Raw genomic sequence first — 23156 nt, 5'->3', positions numbered from 1 at the left:
TAATGTCCGCAGCGTCTCACTGCGGCAGTACGACAGCTTTACATTGCTGCTCTCGGTTATGTTGTGGCAACGCTGCGAAAACGCCCCAAAGTCACGCAGCATGGCAGCACATGCTTCACTTGATGCATGAGAGAGATCATTTCATAGATAACGAATAGGATTTCTGTCAGTTTCTGCCAATGAAATCTATATATTTATATTTCATTGGCAGAGACTTTTCCTCTGGACTTCACTCCTGCTCCTTCAGGGACTACTGACTACAGCCTCATTCACGTGTGTGCTTTACAAAGTAGCACCGCTGCTGCTTGCCATGCAACACCAGCACATTCTGTTCATTTGTTAACTGAAACTCTCAGAGGCATTTCATAACTTTTGCATTTTTTCGCCTGCTGAGAGTTTTAACTAGGAAGATTTGGGGGCTCGTGTGTTTCAGAGAATATTTTGGATCCACGATGGCATTCACTTCATTTGAATACCTTTTGTGATGGTGGGTTGTTAGCTCTTTTGATCGGTGACACCGCTTTCTAATGGGACTCTTTCTCGCTTACATCCTGGTGTCCCTGTCACACCTTCAGTTAACACTCTTGCCCTGTCATGGATACCTGCTTAATAGTGAAATGGGGCATGAAACACCTACTGTACAGTTTGCCTCATGCCACTGGAAAGGCTAAATGTCACCCACCAGACGTCTGACTTTATGCCACGGAGGCTCATCTAAATGTCGAATAAACCCAGGCGATGTCCCGCAAGCTAATTATTGGGTAGAGTGTTCCCAACGGGCGCTCGGTGATGTGTGAATACTGATGCACTGAGCTGCTTCTGTCAAATTCTCTCAGTTCTTTTTAATCATTGATTTAAAAAGCGGTCTCATAACAGGGGCACTGAGGCCATTACGTTTTATGGTCTGTCGCAATTTTACATCTCGCCCCAGTTTCAGAGGCACGTTTTAGGCATTGTTTCTCAACAGCAGATTCATTTCAGTGGCAGTAGATGAAGTGCTCCAGGTGCACTGCAGAGTGTTGCATCATACTTGTTGAGATGTGTATTGCCTATTGATGAGGCAGTAGTCGACATGACTTGTACTCTAACTATCACTGCAGTCTCTTTCTCAGGCCCATGTCAAAAGATATTGTATTTGTACAAATGGCAGGTAACTTTCATTTCTTGCATACGCCTCATTTTGCCACTTTTGTAAAGAGCACACATCTGGAGACAACGAGTTGATGTGTAGACGAAGCTCCAACCCCAGGGATTAGTTCGCAGTTACTCGTTTGTATCACAGTCCTTTTTTTTTGAGCACCGCCGCCATCATTGTTCCTACCTAGTCTTGTTTTAGATCTCTAAATCACTGTCAACATCATGCTTATAGTAGATGTATTAGTTAATGTGGTTAATATCTACTCCCTTACAAATGTGGGACATAGAAATACACTTTCAGATGTCACTGTGGTTTGGCTGAGAAGAAAGTGCTTCAGCTGGTTATTTCTCCAGGAGCTGGTCATCATTGTTAATGGAACAATAGGCAGCAGCAGCAGCGTCACCTGCTCCTCCTTCTGCTCCTCTTGGAAGTGTGTCAGCTCCTTCAGGTTGGACTGTAATTAGAACAGAGTCACACATCCCCAGGGCATCTCTCTCTGCTTCTTCCCCAATCCACGGCCCTCCTTTTTGCTCCTGAATCAGACCTCCTTTGAACACTTCAGACACAGAAGGTCCTCCTTTCACAGCTCCACCTGGGATCCACTGGCTCCTTTTGATAGCAGAGTTTATCTGAGGTGCTCGGCCTTTGCCCAATTACGTCATCACCCCCTCGAAAGTTTTGTTTTAAACTTTGTTGAAGAGACAGCATGTGGCTTTATGGAGGGTTGTATGAATAAAAGAACATGAGATTCAGGACTGTGTCCACAGAATTTGGTTTTTAATCAATAAGGCAGTCGGCTTTTGCAAATGCTTTGAGGTTCTCGAACGTTCCCAGCTTTGCATATTTTTCGAAGCCAAAACGAATAAACATGTATTACTCTGACATGTTTTTAATGCTCCTTAAGTCTGAAATAACTCTGGCTCTATCGGTCTTTCTCTCCTCTCGGTGTGTTCCAGGTGGTGGCATATCACTACTGCCAGGCGGATAACACGTACACTTGCCTAGTACCAGAGTTTGTGCATAGTATCGCTGCCCTGCTGTGCAGAGCACACCAGCTCAGTGCGTACCGGGAGATGTTGCTGAAGGAGCCCCACCTCCAGAGCTTGCTGAGTCTGCGCTCCTGTGTCCAGGACCCCATGGCCGCCTTCCGGAGGGGGGTCCTGGAGCCACTAACCAGCCTTCGTAAAGGTAAAACGCCAATGCATCATATTTTATGACTTCATGTTTGTAGGCGTCTGGTCTCCCCTGTTTTAGATGTGGCGATGCATGTTTACGTCCTTGAGCACTGAACCCCAAATTGTCCTAAATGTTTGAGTATGTTGATAAAATGTAACCTGCTCTGCAATGTAACTTATGGAATGTAACGGACGTATTCATTAAATGTCATAAAGAGACACTGTAGCTTTCAAATATTATACAAATGTAAAAGAAGAAGCTTATGATAATACCAAATAATCAGGACAGGCCCCCCCCCCCTTTCTGAGAGTAACTCAATCAGCTGCCACTGAAGGTATTAACTGTTGTCTCTACAGAACAGCTAACTTGACATTTCAGTATGGACTGAAGTGTGAGCAGTGGCAGTGTAGTTGATGAATCTAAGGGGTAAAAGCCCTTATCTCTCACTCTCACCACACCTCTGAGAGAGAGGGTTTAGTTACTGCACTGAATCAAGGCACCTCTGCACACTGGCCACGGTGAAGTTCAACTGATCTGTCACCGTAAGAGCTGCACCTCGCTGCACATCGTCTTACCTTTGTTGGTTATTGTGTGTGTGTGTGTGTGTGTGTGTGTGTGTTTCCAGAGCGGAGGATTCCAGAGGAGGACCACATTATCTTGATCGACGGGCTGAACGAAGCCGAGTTCCATAAACCGGACTACGGAGACACCATTGCCTCCTTCATCACGAAGATCATTGCCAAGTTCCCCTCCTGGCTTAAACTTGTGGTCACTGTCCGGGTCAATCTAATGGTACGGAAGAGCTCATTCATAAAAAAAACTGAAAAACATTGTGTAGAGCTTGTCTTACACAAAATATACTTTCTTGCGATATGTCAGATATGAATGTGAGCTATGAATATGAATTGTCATTATTTCGACTCGTTCTACATTTCAAATTCACCAGCTTGTGTCAAGGGAGAGTTAAAAATCTGCTTATTACAGAAGTTCAAAGCTCAAGTCAGATCTTCCGTCACCACTTGATACTCTCACCGACTGCCATCAAACCCTGAAGATTTTTGACCAGTGGGAAAGTGGAAAGGTGTTTCTTGAGCTGCTCCTCTTCGTCAGCCTCTACAGAGGCAGTCTTGTCAAGCGTATCCTGGAACATTCAAGAAGGAGCTGAAGTATCAGTGACCCAGGAACCAAGACTGCATGACATGGAAGGAGCAGTCAGTCACTGTGAGCCGACTAGCTCGGGGGAAAGAGACGCTAGGTCGACCGGCTACGGAGAAGTGTTGAACTCTCACTGGCAGCTGAGGCTTTGCCACGCCCGATGAGGCACACGACGTCTGATTTTCTTTGCTGCGACGAAGCGCTGAGCCTGGGATAATAATGTGAGAGCTGACATCCAGAGCTCAAGTTGTTATTGTTCAGGCCAAGGTAGTGGCCATCAGTATGCAATTCACTAAAAAACCCCAAGTTCTGCCCTTTTGCTTTTATCCTGCGAGTCAGAATATAATTAATATTCGGGTTATGTCGAGGCTCTCTGGATATGCTAAATCCATCCATTGTAACATTGACATTTTGTATTCATGTATTCACCTCAAGTAATCCGTCAGGGTCCGTTTGTGGAAAGATTAATTTTTTTGGATGTCCCAGTTGACTGCACAGGTGTAGCTCTGTAGGTGGGCTCTGATTGACACAGTGGAGCAGTTTTTAAATTGAAGGGAATTTGGATCACAGCCTCTTAAGTTACCAGCCGGTTGTACGCGTCACGTTGTCAGAGTACCGGTAGATTTAAAAAGGATGACTCATTCCTATGGCATTGGACAGGCCACATAATACTCGCGTCTCCCATGAAGGAATACGACTCAGTTTGCAACCGCTGCATGACATTTGTGTCATGAAAGTGTCATCGTTTTGTTTTGTACTTTGAGCAAACAAACAGGATGTCGGCGCGGTGGAAGGGTTCAGGATATTGGCCTTTGGCTTGCTGCACTAATGTCTGACTTATCGGTGAGGTGTTGCTAGCATTTCACTCGCCTCGTGGATTGCAATCAGTGCGATTCTGTGCATGTGTGGACACACGTACACGTGTGTGTATTTTGCAGTACCGTGTCATGACGAGGAAGAGTGAAGTGTTATCTCACCGAGCCAATGTTATTTTAGCCTCAGACTGGCAGAGGATTGGAGGATTAAGGTGCATTGATTTCTCAAACTCCCCCCAGGACATAGATTGAAATGTGAGCTCTGGCTCAGACCTCTGTTAGAAGGGTTCCTGTTGCCCCCCCCCCCCCCCCCCCCCACCATCCCATCCATCCCCTGCCTCTTAATACTCACTTTTCCAGTCCTGTTTATTCTCCCAGCCACATTTCCAACAGTAACAGGGGTCTGCTTTGGCCTGATATCGTAGCATGTTTGCTCCCCTGCTGCTCAAAGACGGTCCTCTGATAATAAACGCACACAAGCCATTATTCCTCTATTTGTCTGTTGTGGTAATAAGGAATGCAATTTATGCTGCAGAACTAGAAAACCACTTCTTGAAATTGAATTGGTACATTTTTCTCATTAATATCGGCTAATTTGCAAAGAGCATGGGAATCTACTGACTGTCTTTACTCTGTCTCTTCCATAGGAGATCACGAGCCTTCTGCCCTTCTCCAAGGTCTCCCTGGACGACTTTTCCGACAACGCGGAGATAAGCAACGACCTCAACGCGTACATCCAGTACCGCATCAATGGCAGCAAGGACATCATGAACAATATCAGCCTGAACGGCAAGGCCGACCCGACCACAGTCGGCAAGCTCAGTAGCCACCTGATCTCCCGCAGCCAGGGTTCCTACCTGTATCTCAAACTCACCCTGGATCTGTTTGAGAGAGGTCACCTGGTGATCAAGAGCGCCAGCTACAAAGTGGTGCCCGTCTCGCTGGCCGAGCTCTACCAGCTCCAGTGCAACATGAAGTTCATGACCAATTCGGCCTTCGAGCGCTCGCTGCCCATCCTCAACGTGGCGCTCGCCTCGCTGCACCCCATGACGGACGACCAGCTGTTCCAGGCCATCAACGCCGTCTTCGTCCAAGGGGAGCTGCAATGGGAGGACTTCCAACAGCGCATGGAGTTGCTCTCGTGCTTCCTCGTCAAGCGGCGGGACAAGACGCGCATGTTTTGCCACCCCTCGTTCAGAGAGTGGCTGGTGTGGAGAGCTGATGGAGAGAGCACAGACTTCCTCTGTGACCCCAGGTCAGTCCTCGTTGCACTTTTTAAGCTCATGCAGTACCTCAGCGGTTCTCCTCTGAGGATTGTGGGGAGGTTTTACAGGCACGACAAGTCTCGTTGTGCATCTCGTAAACATGTTCTTGCAGCGCATCACAGTTAGTACAAACCAGGCCATGATGATAATTACATTACAGTAGGCACATTAATACATTGTAGGAGGCTCTTCACGATATCCTCACAGCATTCCTTTCTCAGTAAACTGTTTAGAATTCAGACCTTTGAGTACAAATATTATGCAGACGGCACTCATGACAAATAATCATGTTATTTGTCCCTGAAGTTTCTACTTGTGGTTCTGTATTAGTTCTTACCGGTAATAGTATGTGAATCAAGGCCAGCACTTTGCATGACTAGTACACTGACGTGAAGGACTTTGTGTGTAGAGAAGTAAGTTCTCCTCAATAAGTGCAGAATGATTCATGTGTTTGGAGCCAGCGAGGACATTGGCTTTGAGATGTTCCAGGTGTTTGTTGGAAACATAACGACCCACTTTTTTTTATCATGCAGTCGCTATTATGTACTGTTTTGCAACTTTTTATTTTTTATTTTCTCACGAGCAAACAACATTCACAAGAACACCACTGGCACACAGAGTACAGAGCCAAATACACGGGATACATTTTGTTAAGTCTGTTTGTTAGTGTGTGTTCCTGCCAATGTGTCCTTGTTCACTAAAAGTTGAAAACGACGAATACCTTTTTAATATGGAAAAATGTTTCAATCGGCAGAGACTTCTCATTGGTTACTTCTGTTTCCTTCTCGCCCTGTGAGACGGCCGTATCTGCTTTAGTAATGCGACCTAATTGTAATTCTGGAGCCTCCCTCACCCACATTAGAGACTTCAGTCGTTCACAATATATATAACTTGGATGATGTCACTTTGCTTTTTTTTTTCCCGTCCCTGATGCGCGTCAGTATCACCTCTGCTCACACAGTGGTGTTTCTAAATGGACCAGCTTTCATATTCTGCTCATTCACAGCCGTTCCAACTTCCGTCATTACCAAACAAAGACTCGAGAGTCTGGCAAAAGGGAACGCACATGCTGACTAAAGCCACGAAGAGAGATCATTTTAACCAGATCAAAGTGATCTGCATTCATGCCGGTTCTTTTAATGAACTTCGGCATTAATTGATGGCAGAGTGCCTGAGTGGAGATTGAAAGGAGAACCCAGGGGTTTTACACTCTTCCCCCATCCTTCATGGGGGTATTCTATACCTAACTCACTCGTTAAGGTGCTCTTCACGACCACGATGAATGAGCAGTTTCATGTTGACGTGGGGCAGATGATCACCAAATGGATCAGTAGATTTATATATTGCAATAAAAATAGCATCGAAAGTTTATGCGGAAGCAAAAGACCAGATGAGGACGATATTATGAACATTAGTTTTTTTCCACAGCAACAGGAACACGTAGGTCTCCTGGTGTTCTGCTGTCCTTCTGTTTGTTACCTATTCTTTGTACATAGCTGAGTGTCGTCTCTGTTGTTTCCTCGTCCAGGACTGGTCATGCTCTTATGGCTTTCATGCTTTCCCGCCAAGAGGGGAAACTTAATCGTCAGCAGACGATGGAGCTGGGACACCACATCCTCAAAGCACACATCTTCAAGGTACAGCTAAGGAAGCCCATACATGCTCTCTGCATTCATCCACAATCCAGCCCTTCTGGGACGTGTTCACTCTCTGTTTACTCATTCATGTTTGAGTGTAGTTCACCAGAGGATACCCCACGAGATGAGAAGAGGAACACTTGTTCAGCTCAAGGCCATTGACTTTATGTATGTTTAAATCCTTGTGTATTCATATATGCATTGGTGTGTGTGTGTGTGTGTGTGTGTGCAGGGCCTGAGTAAGAGAACGGGTGTCTCATCCAGTGTGCTGCAGGCTTTGTGGATCAGCTGCAGTGCCGACGGCCTTTCTGCAGCCTTGGCCTCCCTGAGGAATCTCTACACACCCAACGTCAAGGTAAAGGTGTTCTCCAGCTCCTGTGTGTCAGTTAGACCTGAAACAATCAGCCCAGCAGCCGATTAGATGACGAAACATCAGCTGCTTCCGTCTTCTCTATACTTTACCGGGTTTTTAAGCAATTTGTGGACATCGATCTGGAATCCGGTATTTTAGACTTTCATTTTGATAATTATTTGATTTTTGGTCTTAATAGTTAATTGATTGATTCATCAAAAAGTCCAGAATGATGTCCCTAAAACTCTCAAATCCCACTCAAACCGGTGATTCGTATACATGGTTTTATTAGTGACATCTGAAGAACTTAAATGTCCTCCCTGAACGCTCTTGCAATTCCACAGATGGCAATTAAGTTGTGAATTATTATAAATGTCACGCTCTGTTCTTTACACATACTTATGGGGATGAATGTGAGCTCAGAAGAGATTCACTTTTCAAGCTGCCATAAAAAGCAATATATGGATGCTCATCGGAACCAGACCGATTCCTCCCGTTTCTTACCATTACCTTGATCCACGGCCGTCTCTCATCCCTAAGACTGAAATTAAAAACCATTAACTGGCAGGCAAAAGTGTAGATTAATACAAAAATAATTAGAGTCAGGCTGATTGTAAAAATATAAAAGCCTATTTTTTCTTCTTGAAGCATTTGCTATTTTCCTCACATTTCCCATTTTCTCATAACATTTCGCAATAATTCCCATTTGTCTCCCATTACCCTCTTTTGGCATCTCTTGTCCTTCTGGTAATATGTCCCATTTGTACTTGTATGATAATGATAAGAACGTGACTCAGTATGTTCAGGACAATGATTGATGTAAGGTGTGTGTGTGGCTAATGTAAGCAATGAGTATAGACTAGAGCAAGTGAAAAGAGTGCGTCGGTGTTACATCAGTTAATTCTAAGTGTTTGGATTCCAAACTGCTTATTTGGACCCAAGAAGACAAGAAAAGAAGGCCGATGCATTCACTTTGCATCTTTGGCCAAATGTAAAATAATTGACATCTTGTACCGGTAGCGTAATAATATTTAATTTGTTTCACACGGTGATTAGCCATTCATGTGTCAGATATTTCCCGGGCATTCTTCTTCTCATAATAGCTACACGGAAAATTTAAAATGTTTGCAGGAAATTTGGGAAGTTGATGAAATGTGCACCAGGATGAAGAACATAGGAAACTTGAGGAGTCGGCAAAGGATGAGGGTCAGAGAATAATTCAAGAATAAGCTTTGTTTTACTGTGAATATAAACTTTAGTATTTAACTTTAGTGTTTATTCAGATGTTCAGTAACACTTTTGACTTCTCGGATATTCTACGAATGGTTTGTTGCTTTTGGAGCCCTTGCACTTTTGTTTTTGAGAGAGAGAGGGGGTGGGGGGTCATTGGCCTTTCCTAGATTATGTCACAATGATGTATTCTAGCTTGAAGCTGAATTATTTCACATATTATAGTGTTTCAGTGATATTCCATCACTCGTTGTCATCCTCAATGCCCGTTTGCGAGTTATTGTGTGTACGCAGAACATCACTCAAAGAGACGTTTACAGAGTCCCCTCCTTCTGTCCTCTGGGGAAAACACAAAATCTTGTTAATTCATTCCACGTCGGACATCCAACGAAAAATCCGCAGTTTCATTTCAAAGTAATTTGGCTCCGTGGTTCTGTTTGACGAAGCATTCATTATTGATTTCCTCATCGAGGAGGAGAATAACTCACGTAATGATTGCATTCAGTAGAATGTGACCACTTTATTTGGTGCCTGACCTTTGCTTGAAACTAAATAGCAAAAGCAATGAACACGTTTGCATTGGAATTAGGTGGAGAGCATCTACTGTGTTGTAAGAGCCTGAGCTCGAGGTTCTGCTGCTGTTTAAATTAGTCCTTGTACCTGCTGTTCACAAAGTCATACGTTGGGAAAACTGCATGGCCTCACATGCACAGTCAGTCAAGAAGATCTGTTATCCCTTTGATTAACATGGTGAATAGTGTGGAATTTATGTTTTATCTACCTTTGAAGGTACTTCAGGGACATTTGAGGAGGAATAATGAGTGCATACGGATTCACGTGATCCTTCACATATATTCTTCATAAATGTTTTAATGTAACGATTTTGTCATCCTGATTTTCCATGTTGCATTTTTGCTACTTGCTACTGTAAAGCCCCTTAAGGCAAACTTTTGATTTCTGATATGTGGCTGGATGCAGAATGTTGTCTTATGTTTCCTCCTTTTTGCAATTCCATTCATCTTCAGCTCAGTTAAAAGGAAACATTAAAAGCCCTTTTACATCAGAGGGCTTATGAATGAGGAACTGTTTTCAGATAATACACAAGTGGTAACACTTTGATAACATTGTTTCAACACCAGCTGTCTGTGTTTTGCGTTTCATTTGCACAATCAGGTGAGCCGTCTGCTGATGCTTGGTGGTGCGAACGTGAATTACCGCACAGAGGTCCTGAACAACGCGCCGGTGCTCTGCGTCCAGTGCCACCTCGGTCACCAGGAAATCGCCTTCCTGCTGCTGGAGTTTGGGGCCAGCGTCGACGTGGTGTCTGAAAATGGCATGAACCCCCTCTGCTTCTCAGCCGCGGCAGGACACTTAGGACTAGTCATGCTGCTCTGCAAGAGGGGAGGCCAGGTGAGGAGCCCTTTTATGAATAAAGATGCGTTAGAAATATCGAAAGTCAACTGTTTTCAGGCTGAAGTCGTGTCTTATCTGCACAGACTTATCTCAGCCGCATTGCTGCGGTACATAACTCAAAAGCTATTCCAACATACAGTACACTTATACCTGTGTTTTATTCCCACCAGGTTGATCATGTAGATAAGAGTGGCCAGTGTGCTCTGGTCCACGCTGCTCTCCGAGGACACCCAGAGATTATCCAGTACCTGCTGGAGGTAGAATGGAGCGCTGAGGGGCAGCAGCAGGACTGTGCTCTGAAGAACAAAGCTCTGCAGCAGGCTTTGATAGCGGCGTCCAGCATGGGACACACACAGGTCTGACTCACACACACATGCACATGCACATGCACATGCACATGCACGTGTTTTACCTCCAGCACCCTCACCACGTACAGTAAAAGCAATTAATGGACCTGAGAATATGATAATATGATTAATGACTACAAAAAGAGACATATTTGACACAACATATTTTGGAAAATGCACGCCACGTTTAACACTTACTTTACAGCAGCACCGCTATCCTTCCCTGTGGGTTTTCACAACCACCTTCCACAAAATATTCCAGAAAGCAGAGGTAGCTACAGATACAATCTGACTACATCTTGTTCTCAGTGAAGAAGACTTGAGCCGTGTATGTCTGAAGGCAGGATTCAGGGATCGCATGCCCAGGTGTGATGCAGGCTTAAGGTGTATTTTGGCTTCCTCATTAGTCGGAATGGGATCCTGAGGCCCGGCTCAGAAATAACAGAACTGGGCCGAGCTAAGCTGTCAACCCACATGTAGAAGGAGGCCCCGTTAAAGTCAAAGTAGTAATCAGATTGGACTCAGCTCACATAACCCCCCTGCAGTGGTTCAGGGACGAGCGGCCCTCTAGTCTGCTGTGATTCATTTCTAAGACTTTTCTCAGCCAGCGGTATCCCATTGGTTGCCATTCTTCTACAGAATTAGCACGTTGTATCACCTCCTGAAGATTTATTTGATATCTTATGCTGGAACAGTATGCCATTAATCCAAGTTTCTGTTTTTTGGCAGGTTGTGAGAGGCTTGCTGGCATTGAATAATGAGCATGCTGTGCAAATTGATAGCCATGACACTCTGTGGGGAGAGACAGGTATGTTTTCATCCATCTTTTTGCATTAGGTGGCTCCCTTGTATCATCACCTGCTGTTTTAACATTCCGGACCTCGCTGCTGTTATTGCATGCTGCAGTGGAGGGTCGTGCATCTCTCTCTCTCTCTCTCTTCTGCAAAGTAGTGCTTCTCTGTTTGATGTGGAGGTCGCCCATCCCAAATGTGTGCGCATTTTTACGGCCGTTTCACGTTTTCCTGGGCTTTCTGGTAAATGCATTACTTATTGTGGCTCATGTGGGTTTCTGCTTTGAGTTTGGTCGACACAGCATTTTCCTTTGAACAAAGATTTCCCAACATGCCGCTGGACTTCAGCTCCAGTATCCCTTGGGGGCTCTATGTTACAACAGTTTGGACATTTTGAAGTTACTCCACCAGATGTTGTATATATTGAAGACCACGTTCAGGTAGAAACGGTTTACAAATTACATGTTGTTTATCGTCCACTTCGATTTAGTTGTTGACATTAGCGGAACCTTTTTTTCCTCTCTGGTTAGTTTGTGCTGCTGCCTGATTAATGTTGAGTTTAAGTCCTAAAAATATTTCTGAGACATCATCTAAGTTTCAGACACATGCAGGCTTAGAGCTGCAATATTTGTCGTGACGTTTTGAAATATTGGACACGTTTGAAATGTTTGCCTCTCATCTTCGATGTGAGCTTTTGCTTTGAGACTCAAGTAATCCAAGCTGTAAATGTTCATATCGTACCCCTTCTCGTTTAGCGTTTGATGCTTTTGTTGTGCACGATCACAATCGCACTAGAATAGCTTTTTACAAAGGGAGAATTTTAATAATAGTCTCTTTATGTCTGTCTCAGTTGTAAGCCAGCAGGGTTTATTCGCAAGAAGTTTGGTGCTACAGGAATGTAGGTCAGCCTGTGAGCGGAGAGGCTGTCCACACTGTGGTTAACTGGTGCTTGTGTCCTGCTAAATGACTGCAGGACTTCAGACCTTATTACAGTCCTGGGACAAAGAGTCGTCCCCCTGAATTACTCCCCTGTGGAACTGCTGCTCTGTTTCCACTGATATGACTGGACAATCGTAACACCTGCGTTCTTGTTGCTGCATTTTCTGCAGACGTATAATGAACATTTCGTGGTGTATTACAGGTAGAGATGCAGCTTTGTAGAGGAGTTCATGAGAAAATGACTGTGCCCATGTTGGCTGGATGCAAACAACAGAAATGAGCAAGCACTATATTAAGTCTCGGTTTCACTTCAAATCCCTTTTCTACCATTCAGCGTGCAGATTTAATAACCCGACCTGGTAACAGTCTGCGCTCTGATGCAGAGAAGTCCCTGCAATATCCCCTCTGACACCGCCCATTCATCGCTGTCTCCAAAACAAGCCTCCGATAACAACCCGTCTCTGGGAAGATGTATTCCATATTTAAAATTCAATGGAATATTACATCTCTATGCAAATAGGCCCACTGTCTGCTGTGTTTTAAAATGGAGGCAGATTGAATTGCACATCTGTGGAATCTCCATCTTTTCAATCTGCCCTCTTAGGATGCAAAACTCTTTATTATGCAAATAAAGGTAATTCACCTGCTAAGGATCATTGAGGTGAAAACACAGCGGGAGGATTGTCTCAAGGCAAAGATCAACAAGTCCTCGTGCTGCAGGAGAGTCATCTTTTGTAAATCGTGGATCATTTCATGATCATTGAGTTGTTTCTGTCCCCTGTAATGTACAGATGGGTACAGACCGTCCTCTGTCATTTTCATAAGCATCTTAAAAAACGAATATATGTATTTCTGTTATTTGAGACAGGATCCCAATTTTCTTTGGAATTGAGCATTCATTTTGGTGGGCGGTGCTCGTCTTTGTTGAGTTTGTATGTTCATGCTGATCTCGCTTTCTTTCAAAACGGCGCTCTGCTCTTAACACTGTAGTCAGAATGGCTTAAATACAGGGGACACAATCCGGATATGAGCAGTTTAAAATGCACTCCAGGTCTTTTCATCCTCTGCTGGATTATTTCATGTGTACGACGAGCGCAAGTGTCTCTAACTGTACAACAAGAGCGCAGCATGAGCTAACCCAGGCAGCTATTTGTGGGTCTGCTCAGGTGCCTGAGGAAAAGATGCTCTTTATTCTCGCATCAAGTGACAAACACCTGCATTTTACTATGAGCGCTGAAGCCAACCCCGTGTTAACTGATGAAAAGATAACTTGTCTCACAGGCTATATTTATATTTGTCTCACAGGCTATATTATATTTACTTTTGTAATGGACATTTCGTCCATAATCGAATCGTACTTCATTATTTATGAGTTTAGAAACTAAACTACTGATAAAGTATGATAAAGAGCAAGGGTCTCAAACTCATCTTCACTCCGGGCCACATCAGCATCACGGTCGCCCTCAAAGGGCCGGTTGTAAATGTAAGACTGTGTAAATGTAACTACTCCTAACATATTGGTCAATAACTCTCTCTGCATTTGATTATTGTTTATTCAAGTGTTAAAATATTGTACATGCAGTTATATAAATGTAAAACTATATTTAAGCACATTTCTGTTATTATAACTTAAATCCTTTTAATTTAGGGTTAAGAAACCCACATTACTCTATCAAAGATCAAACTATTAAAGAAAATATCAAACACAAGTTATTACAATAACTTTGTTCAATGTTTAAAATCCTTTCAAGGGTGCGTTTGCACAATCCCACGTGAAGTATTTCATGTGTTTTAAAGCCACGTTTAAAGTAGTCTTCAATGTACTCGCAATACATTTCCATTTCAAATGTACAGTAACCAGCCAAAGAGCTGCTTGTATGTTTAAGTATCTCATCATTATGACTTTCTAGCTCATAATTTCGACTACGGGGATATTTTTATTATCAAGTCTAACTTAAAAAAAAAAAAAAATTATACATTTTTTTTAAAACTTCTTTTTTTTTTTTTTGCTGGTGGATTCGCAGGCCACATAAAATGACGTGGCGGGCCGGATTCGGCCCGCGGGCCGGGAGTTTGAGACCCCTGATTTAGAGCCTTTAATCAGTGTTGGTAAAACAGCTCCATGTTGCTTAATGGATCTGCAAAGTTTTTACTAAAACACCGAGTCACAACCTCTTCGTTCTTGTTAGTATGTCTTGGCTTCCTCCAGGCTAGTAGTGGAGTGGTGGTGGATAAGGACGTTATTATGTGTTTACTTTGTAAAGCTGTTTTATCAGATGGTGATTCAGAGTCTCTCTTTGAAGGTGGTCTACACGAGTAGGAAGAGCAGAGTTGAGACGAGGCTGATGAATAGCTTACAACACGCGTGATAAGATCAAATAAGGCAAGATCAGACAGGAAGTGGCAAGTCAAACTGAAACGATAAATGACCAAATGTGGAAAAGAGAGCTCAAAGAGCAGGGATGCTGAGATGCTCCAGATATGGGAACGTATGGAATACTTCTGAGAATACACGGCGTGATGTAAAAACAGGCGTCGCTTTCAACGTTGAGCGGTTGAGAGTTTGATTAGTGGAACCCAGGTGCTGCTGATGTTGCTCTCTGGAGCCCCAACTAAATGTAGCTTCTCAAAATCATTGTTCTTCACCGAGCTGCATCTCTGCAGCAGATGGAGGGGGCGGGGTTGTTTGCCTCTCAGGACTGTTCATCCAGATGGATGGTGTCAGTCAGATATGGAGGCTCGGCGGCACCTCAACTCTCTCCGAGGTGACTATGAGAGCAGAGCTGGGTTGCGATTCTTACGGCGGATCTCACTCTGTTTTCACAACCAGCGCTCATTTAAGAGCGGCCCATCTGCTGCCGTACGCCAGCAGCAGCCGACCAACTGCGAGCGTTGAACATTTCAAGAATCCGTCTTTGATTTCTTCACAGAACCCGAATACAAAGCACGCATTTTCTTCTTTTTGTTGGAAATGAATCAGACACAGTTAAATCCACTTCATCGTCTTCTGAAAAAGACACAAAATATAAATAAGAACGTGTGTTTAGCACAATTGTTTGACTCTGTTGTCTAATGTTTGTCTGCCGATGCGTAAAATGAGTGGGTTCTCGTCTCTCTCTCTCTGTACAAGGCCCGGGGAGCTCGAGGCAGAATTTTAATAAGTTTAATAAGCGTAACGTAATTGTCTGTTTTTAAACTCAATTAGCACCAAGCATTAGCCGGCTTTTCTCTGCTCGTCTTTGAAGAACAGGAGGGATTCTGGGAGTATTGAGAGCCACGTCTTTCCTTTTCCACACACGTGGGTTACTAAAGACCCTTGATGTTGCTCGTGCACAGAATAAGTCTCTGTGTACTGTACATGTTGTCATGTTTACTGTATCCCCTCTGGCTTAGCGTTGAGTGCGAGGCTTTACATTCCACTCCTATCTCACCACTGTGCTGTATCCTTACCTTAAGTTGCTCCTCTGTACAGATCTAAATAAAGATTTTAACAGCTCCTCCTTCGTCCTCTCTTTAGCCTTGACGGCAGCAGCCGGCCGGGGGAAGATGGAGGTCTGCAGCTTCCTGTTGGAGCAGGGGTCGGTGGTGCAGCAGGTCAACCGGCGGGGGGTGTCTGCTCTATTCTGCGCCGTCAGACAGGGACACTGGCAGGTGAGACGCGCCGAGTTGCTCTTTTGCGTCAGACAAACTGTCCCTCTGTGTCCACAGCAATCACACTGCCTCAAAGCACAATCACACCTCACCATTGTCTTCTTCTAAGGAACCGTGTGTGCTGTTGTATTGTTGCATAGGTTGACTTTTATGTCCCGCCCTTCGAGCTATCGCTGGTCCAATTGGTTCCTGACACACGGTCACGTGTCCCTGCTAAAACAAACTGATGAGAGTGAGCTCTGTGCACCTGGATGTGTTTGATGCCTGGTCTCTGACCGACTTGTGTCCTAGATTGCAGAGCTGCTGTTGCAGCACGGTGCTGATGTTAACATCAGCGACAAGCAGGGCAGGACTCTACTCATGGTGGCGGCCTGCGAGGGTCACCTGAGCACCGTAGAGTTTCTGCTTTCCAAAGGTGAGCTGCAACATCAGCACCACAGAGCATCCACCGTTGATGCCATCATTCACCGGGAAATGACCACGTGTTGGCTGGCTGTATTCAATTAGCGGAATGTGTGAATATGAAGTATTTAATGACCATTGTTTTGTTTCAAAGGTGCATCTTTGACTTCGATGGACAAGGAGGGACTGACCCCCCTGAGCTGGGCATGTTTAAAAGGACACAAGAACGTAGTGCAGTTTTTGGTGGAGAAAGGCGCGGTCATCGACCACACAGACAAGAACGGACGGACTCCGCTGGACCTCGCTGCCTTCTATGGAGATGCAGAGATTGTAAGTGGAAATAGTTTAAAACGCCCCAAAACACCAACACACCATACTTCATTTAGCCTTACCTGAGAGCGTCTCTCGGCCATTATTGCACACGTACCGTTCTGCGTTAGGCCAGCTCATGACTGTCAACACCGAGCTTTTTAAACTGTTGGTGCTCTCGTGTAGGTCCAGTATCTGGTGGAGAGAGGAGCAGTGATAGAGCACGTAGACTACAGTGGGATGAGGCCTCTGGACAGAGCCATAGGCTGTCGGAACACGTCGGTGGTGGTGACTCTGCTGAAGAAAGGGGCCAAGCTGGGTAAGCACAAAGCTTCTCTTTCCCCTCTATGTCCAGGCGTGCAACCTACTGGTGCTGGTGCAGATACTCTGTGCTGTCAGTTAGTTTGTTAGTTTGCTACTCCTGTGGTCAATAGAAAGTGTCTTTGGTTTGGGAAGTTTGTTCACGTATCAACAAACAGAGTCGAGTTTGTTTCTGTCTGCTCGGTATCTTATGGCACTAAGAATGAGATCAGATTTAATTGGAATGTTCCGGAGAAACCCTGTTTCCATTCCTGATTTTCACTCGCTGTTCAGCATGTGTGTGTGTGTGTGTGTATGTGTGTGTGTATGCTCACTTTTACTCATGTGTGTGTGTCATTCCTCGTCTCCCGCATGCTCTGCTTGGCTAATTTAAGAAAGTGACTTATCACCTGAATGACATTCATAGAGCTATCTGGGTCATGTGTAGAACCCTTTCATTTTCTTTCAGCACAGTTTAAAATGCATTTACTGCTGAAATCGCAAAAGGCCATTTCAAGCTGATTGACACATAATTATATATGGTCACAAAACACTTAACACCTTTTCCTTTCACTACCAATGACTTCTCTTGCATGACCTCTTTTCTCTCCGCTCTCTCCCTCCTAACTCTTTCTTAACCGCCTTCAATAAACTAAGGCTACAGAACGTCACCTTACGATCGATCAGGTACAATCTTTAGGTAACTTTACCTTGTACCAATTTCCAGAGAATACAGTGACCTCCTGTTGGCACCAGTAACAACAACATGCCTCTCTTCTTCTCTCTTTCCCCCTCTTGCAACCACAGGGAACGCAGCTTGGGCCATGGCTACTTCCAAGCCTGACATCCTGATCATCCTCCTTCAGAAGCTGATGGAGGAGGGAAACCTACTCTACAAGGCAAATCAAATACTTTTCAAAGCACTTTTCTGTCTCAATGAAAGGTTTCATGTTCCTTATCTGCCCAGCTGTTCTGAGTTATTATTCGGTGATTTCATTGAAGTGACAACCATCCTTTTGTCTCGCTCAGTTAAATGCAGAAAATGAATAGATGTGTATGTTCCGCACCACTTAACAAAAGGAGCCATGATCGATGCCGAGCATTTAGCAGATCGAGCTTGTGGGAGAAAGGACAAACGTGTGTGTGTGTGTGTGTGTGTGTGTGTGTGTGTGTGTGTGTGTGTGTGTGTGTGTGTGTGTGTGTGTGTGTGTGTGTGTGTGTGTGTGTGTGTGTGTGTGTGTGTGTGTGTGTGTGTGTGTGTGTGTGTGTGAGATTGATGAGAAGAGACGGCTCAAGCCGGAGAACAGCTTTGCAGGAGTATCTGGCGGATACCTCTGCCCTGCTTCTCTCCTCTCCCCCCACGTTCTCCTTCTGGTTCTGTCCTCTTCTTCACTGCATGTTTGCCCTCCATGTTTGTCCTCCAGAAAGGGAAGATGAAGGAGGCGGCCCAGAGGTACCAGTACGCCCTGAGGAAGTTTCCCAGAGAAGGCTTTGGCGATGACCTGAAGGCATTTAAAGACCTGAGGGTCTCTCTGTACCTCAATCTCTCCCGCTGTCGCAGAAAAACCAATGTAAGCCTCTCAAGTGACACTCCACTTTGGTCTTTGTTCCTCTGCCAGTGCTGCTATTCTTAGCTCAATCCTTTAATGATGTTTATACAAGGCGCTTCACTCACCAGTTTTATTTGTAAGTGAGCAATGAGTATCACGGGGCATCAATATATTAAGATTTGCTGAAGAATGCACCGTTTTCTGTAGTTAGTTGTTTTATTAACTCTTTGAATACATGCAAACGTAATGGCTGAAGTAGAACACGTAAGAGAAGAGACCACATCTCATCAGACGAGTGAAAATAAAAATCTAACAACAGTTATTAGTCCTGGTAATTAGAGCTTCAAAAGGGGCAATGTCTGTCATCGATTTTAAACATTCAGCAAGACCATTTTTTGTGTCCAGCTCTTCAAATGGCAGAGAACGATCCTTGAAGCAGCAATAAAGTCTGCCAGTGCAAGTCCAAAAGTCATACCTGTTGGTAGAAGAGTCCAGTCTCCTAATGAGCACAGCTGGGGAGATTCTGCCAGTGGCCTCTGCAGCCGCGCTGATACTTAACTTGCTTCCAGAAAAAGAATCAAAGGAACATTCTCACATGACGGGGAAAAAAAGTCCTTCTTTCACTTTTACACTTCCAGCAATAGTTGAGTCCCATTTTCTTTAAGTGGAACTGGTGTATAATAATACCTGTGGATGATTTCGTAATGTGTTAATTTGCCCACTGCCTCTCTAACTGACCACCCAACATCTGCCACGATGGCTTTCCATTCATTCAAAGCGAAAAATGTTCTGAGGAGTATTTGTTTTGCAATGTTTTAGGCAAAGATAAATCAGACACTAAGCCTCCATCTTGTGGAATGAGTTGAGCATGTGTGGGCAGGGGAAGCTCGTTAGTGTTCAGATGGTAACCGGGAGGAAGCTGCAAGCCCACTGGACTCAAATCCCCTGAAATCTTTTCAATTCCTGCACGTGCCGGCCTGTCTGCTCACTCAGCCAGAGTTTCTGGGCCGAGAAGAGAGATTTCACAGAATGATGAATTCATAACTATTGCAGGAGGACTTGACATTTTTCTAAAAAATGACTGAAGCAAACATGAGGATTTCTAAGCTGTTTCTGCATAATTGTTTCTACAGAAAAGCTCTTTGTTTGTTTACATACGTCTTCGTGTAGTCATGAGTCCTAGTTACAAATGTAGCAGGAAGACATTTGTAGCAAACCAGCTGATAATGTGATTACATCCCAAGAGCTAGAGGGCGATTGGGGGGAAATGGGCACCACGAGGTCGTCTGTTGTGTGTTTCTAGAGTAACAGCACCCGGGGTGTCTGGAGATGTAGCATGGGTCAAATGCTGTCATTACTTAGTTTGAAAGCAATAAACAAAACGAGCAACAAGGACGAAAACGTGTGCGCTGTGTGTTCTAGAATCTTTATTTCTGTGATTTGAAATCGAGCTTGAATATCATTTGGCTCACTGATTTATTGATTCTGCTCCTCTTGTAGGATTTTGGGATGGCTGAGGAGTTTGCAACGAAAGCGCTGGAGCTGAAACACAAATCCTATGAGGCCTACTACGCCAGAGCGAGAGCTAAAAGAAGCAGCAGGTAAACTATTGAGCTCCAGAACAGCTCCTGTGGTCGTTATTAGTGGTGAATTATGTTGTCTGGATCCGGCAAACAATGTTCCTCTTCATTCTTTCTCCGATCCCACAGGCAGTTTACGGCGGCCCTGGCCGACCTGCATGAAGCAGCCAAGCTGTGCCCCAATAACCGGGAAATCCGTCGTTTGCTGGCTCGAGTAGAAGACGAGTGTAAACAGATGCAGCGCGCTCAGACGAAAGGAGTCGCTGGGGCTGCAGCTGCTTCCAGCCAGGCGTCTGGAGGCCACGAGTCGGACCAGGAGCAAGCCGAAGGACAGGAGGACCCTTCAAAGCACAGCCTAGCCAGGAGCATGGAAGGACAAACAGACATCCTGGAGGAGGAGGAGGAGGAGGAGCCAGAGGCCTCGCTGCACGACAGAACAACTGAAGCCTGCTGGTCACAGAACAGTTATTCCCACAACAGAGTCGTACCCCCTGAGCCGCCTGTCAGCAACAGTTTGGGACATCAGAGTCTGAGCCCCAGCTCACCCCCAGGCCCCAGCAGGCTTCCCCCCCGCCGGTACCCTCGAGAGCACCGGGAGGCGCTGGCCCAGCAGGGCCTGGTCCTGCAGCCGACCAAGCAAGCCCAGATAGTCAAGACCAACCAGCATATGAGCTCAATGCAGGTCGGGGGAGGAGCCGCGGGGGGCCGCGTGGCAGGGGCCAGATCTCAGTACGCTCCCTCCAGTCCCTTACCGAGCCGACACATGTCCAGCATGCTGAAGCCGGGCCCAGGCATCGACATCAGCCCTCTGCCGCCCCCAGCTGACGAGCCTGTGTACGGGAACCGCGTGTCGCTGGCGGCCGCCTCCGCGGGTCACAGCTGTGAAAACGAGAGCCTTCATTCCTCCCAGGTTTCCTACTCATCCTGCAGCAAGGGGCAAGACCGGTTGTCTGTCCACTCTGCGGCCTCCCTGGATGGTTTGGCCTGCTCTGGTCCCGGACCTCAGGGGAACCACAGTGACCCAGGAAAGGAAGGATCCCAGGGAGGCGGCAGCAGCGGCAGCATGCGCGTGTCCAGTTCCACCAGTAGCCTGGCGTCCAGCAGCAGTCAGTCGGACAGCGGCAAGCTGGGCCCTGATGTCCGCACCAAGATCTCTGACAAAACGAAGCACAGCCAACAGGCCGGTTCTGCAACGGAGTACAAACCCAGACCCTTCATGGGCATAATTGACAAGACGGCACGCTTCCTCCAACAGCAGCAACTTCAACAGCAACTTCAACAGCAACTTCAACAGCAGCAGCAGCAGCATCAGCAGCACCACGGTTTGCAATCCGCGGGCCGCAGCTGGCTGAACCACTCGTCTGACGGTCTAGTGTGTCACAACATGTCAGCAATGGGGCTGCTGCCCGTCGACTGCGAGCTGCCGTACGCCAAAACAGTGAGCACTTACCAGGAGCAGCACAAACCTCCGCCACCTCAGGGTGCTATGGCGATGAGTAGCTTACAAAACGGCATGCACGCCAAGGAATTCACGGAGAAGTTCTGCCAAGCCGCCAACTGTTACAAAGAGTCCAAGCCAGCGATGGCGATGCCGCACTCGTTCATGGACAGCAAACCCAAGCAGCCTGGCCTCGCCCGAGATAATCCCGCCATACACGGCGCTTCAATGAAACCAAAGCGATCGTTTATAGAGTCGAATGTGTAGAGATGTTTGTTTTATCTTTCCTACAGTCCACAGCGCACACAAACAAGCAAAAATCTCAAGTGAGGAGTTGTTTCATTTCTTTTTAACCAAACCCCAAACCCAATAGTCTCTCTTTTAAAGCCTTGCATGAAGTACGGCCTGCAAGCCGTTTGTTTTCCTGTGTGAATACACGGACTGCAGGCGGTGTACTGAATGCTCCAGATAGTTTTTTTCCTCCTCCCGACCTGTCGCTTGTGGCTGTCAGCTTCTGTTACATGACAACATGTCGGCCGTCATTCAGCCAAGCTGGAAACATTGCACTGAAGGAAGTATTTGGACATGTAATGTACAGTCCTCATCAACGCAACGGTGACAGCGAGCACTTTATACACACTTAGGCCGCTCAAGTGCTTAAACAACATGTTCAGTTACAGCATAATGTTATTACAGAGCCAGTTTAGGGGAGCGTGAAATGGGGTTTGAACTGTGTTCATTACGTCCATGGTGCTGAGAGAAGAGGCCTCAGTGAAGGTGTAAGAACGGGCATTCCTGTGTTTTACAAAGGATGTTGTAGATCCTCTTGTGTATATTATATAAATATGTATTTTTGCCTTCTTTTCTGTCAAGATCTATGTTCAGTGTATTGACAAATTGAGACTTGTGTGTTTTGAGTTTTATGCACAATGTTGTTGAAAAGTTGTTGAGGTTCTAAAGAAACCCCGTTTGTTCAATGTTTGTACATTATATAAATCACCATTAACATTGAATTGAAATCCTTTCTGTATCGGCTTGTTGTTGCGGTCTAGTTTAATTTATTTACAGCGCCAATGGCTTCGTTAATTGTAAAAGCAATATATTTTATATAGTTATTTTTGCACAGCTAAGAAGACATTTAATGATTCTCGATACCGTTGAGTTTAAGTGTATGCTACAATTGCAGTTTGTATCACAGAGTAAAAACAAATCCATAAAAACGGTTTCGGGGCGCAGCGCCATTAGCTCTATTTTAATATGTACGTTAAATGCAATTGTTGCCATGTTTTCAGTATTGTGAGCTTTATTAGCTGTGATCACATACTGTCATAGAACATTACTGCCATAGCCACCATGGGAGAGAAATAAAGACCCACTGAGGAAAAAACAAACGGGTCTACTGACTTTTATTCGAAAACACAAGTCTGCCCAAGGTAAGAGGACTTCATGATTATCATGAGCCTAAAGAGGGTAATCATTGTGCAGCCGTTTTGCTGCCAAAAAGGATCAATAAAGCAGGGCTAAGATTTGCTCAACAGCGGCCTCTGTGGCCACACACGGGAACTACAGGACAATGGCACATGCATTTCAGTGTTTGCGTTTCTATTTGGGATAAACTGTGAAATGCTAAAATGTAGTGCAAGAGTAGAGAAGGGTCAACGAAGTGAC

General features: G+C 45.2%; 1 protein-coding gene across 2 annotated transcripts in view; it reads left to right on the top strand.

Annotated features, from left to right (window-relative positions):
- The window catches only part of tanc1b (tetratricopeptide repeat, ankyrin repeat and coiled-coil containing 1b), an 84871-nt gene extending 62015 nt beyond the window's left edge, over positions 1–22856 (top strand). For both annotated transcript variants that reach the window (XM_079276747.1, XM_079276748.1), the window contains 16 exons: positions 2095–2326; positions 2940–3106; positions 4932–5539; positions 7078–7186; positions 7419–7541; positions 9942–10178; positions 10352–10537; positions 11258–11336; positions 15776–15909; positions 16201–16324; positions 16466–16641; positions 16807–16939; positions 17728–17819; positions 18345–18491; positions 19971–20071; positions 20180–22856. In XM_079276747.1, the coding sequence (XP_079132873.1) occupies positions 2095–2326; positions 2940–3106; positions 4932–5539; positions 7078–7186; positions 7419–7541; positions 9942–10178; positions 10352–10537; positions 11258–11336; positions 15776–15909; positions 16201–16324; positions 16466–16641; positions 16807–16939; positions 17728–17819; positions 18345–18491; positions 19971–20071; positions 20180–21755 (4224 nt within the window). In that variant the 3' untranslated portion in view covers positions 21756–22856. The remainder of the gene's footprint in view (positions 1–2094; positions 2327–2939; positions 3107–4931; positions 5540–7077; positions 7187–7418; positions 7542–9941; positions 10179–10351; positions 10538–11257; positions 11337–15775; positions 15910–16200; positions 16325–16465; positions 16642–16806; positions 16940–17727; positions 17820–18344; positions 18492–19970; positions 20072–20179) is intronic.
- Positions 22857–23156: the final 300 nt, after the last annotated feature.

This window comes from Melanostigma gelatinosum (assembly GCF_949748355.1).
Source record: "Melanostigma gelatinosum genome assembly, chromosome: 10".
Lineage (NCBI taxonomy): Eukaryota > Metazoa > Chordata > Actinopteri > Perciformes > Zoarcidae > Melanostigma > Melanostigma gelatinosum.
The sequence above is the reverse complement of the archived record's forward strand: the minus strand, read 5'-3'. Positions and strand labels throughout refer to the sequence as shown.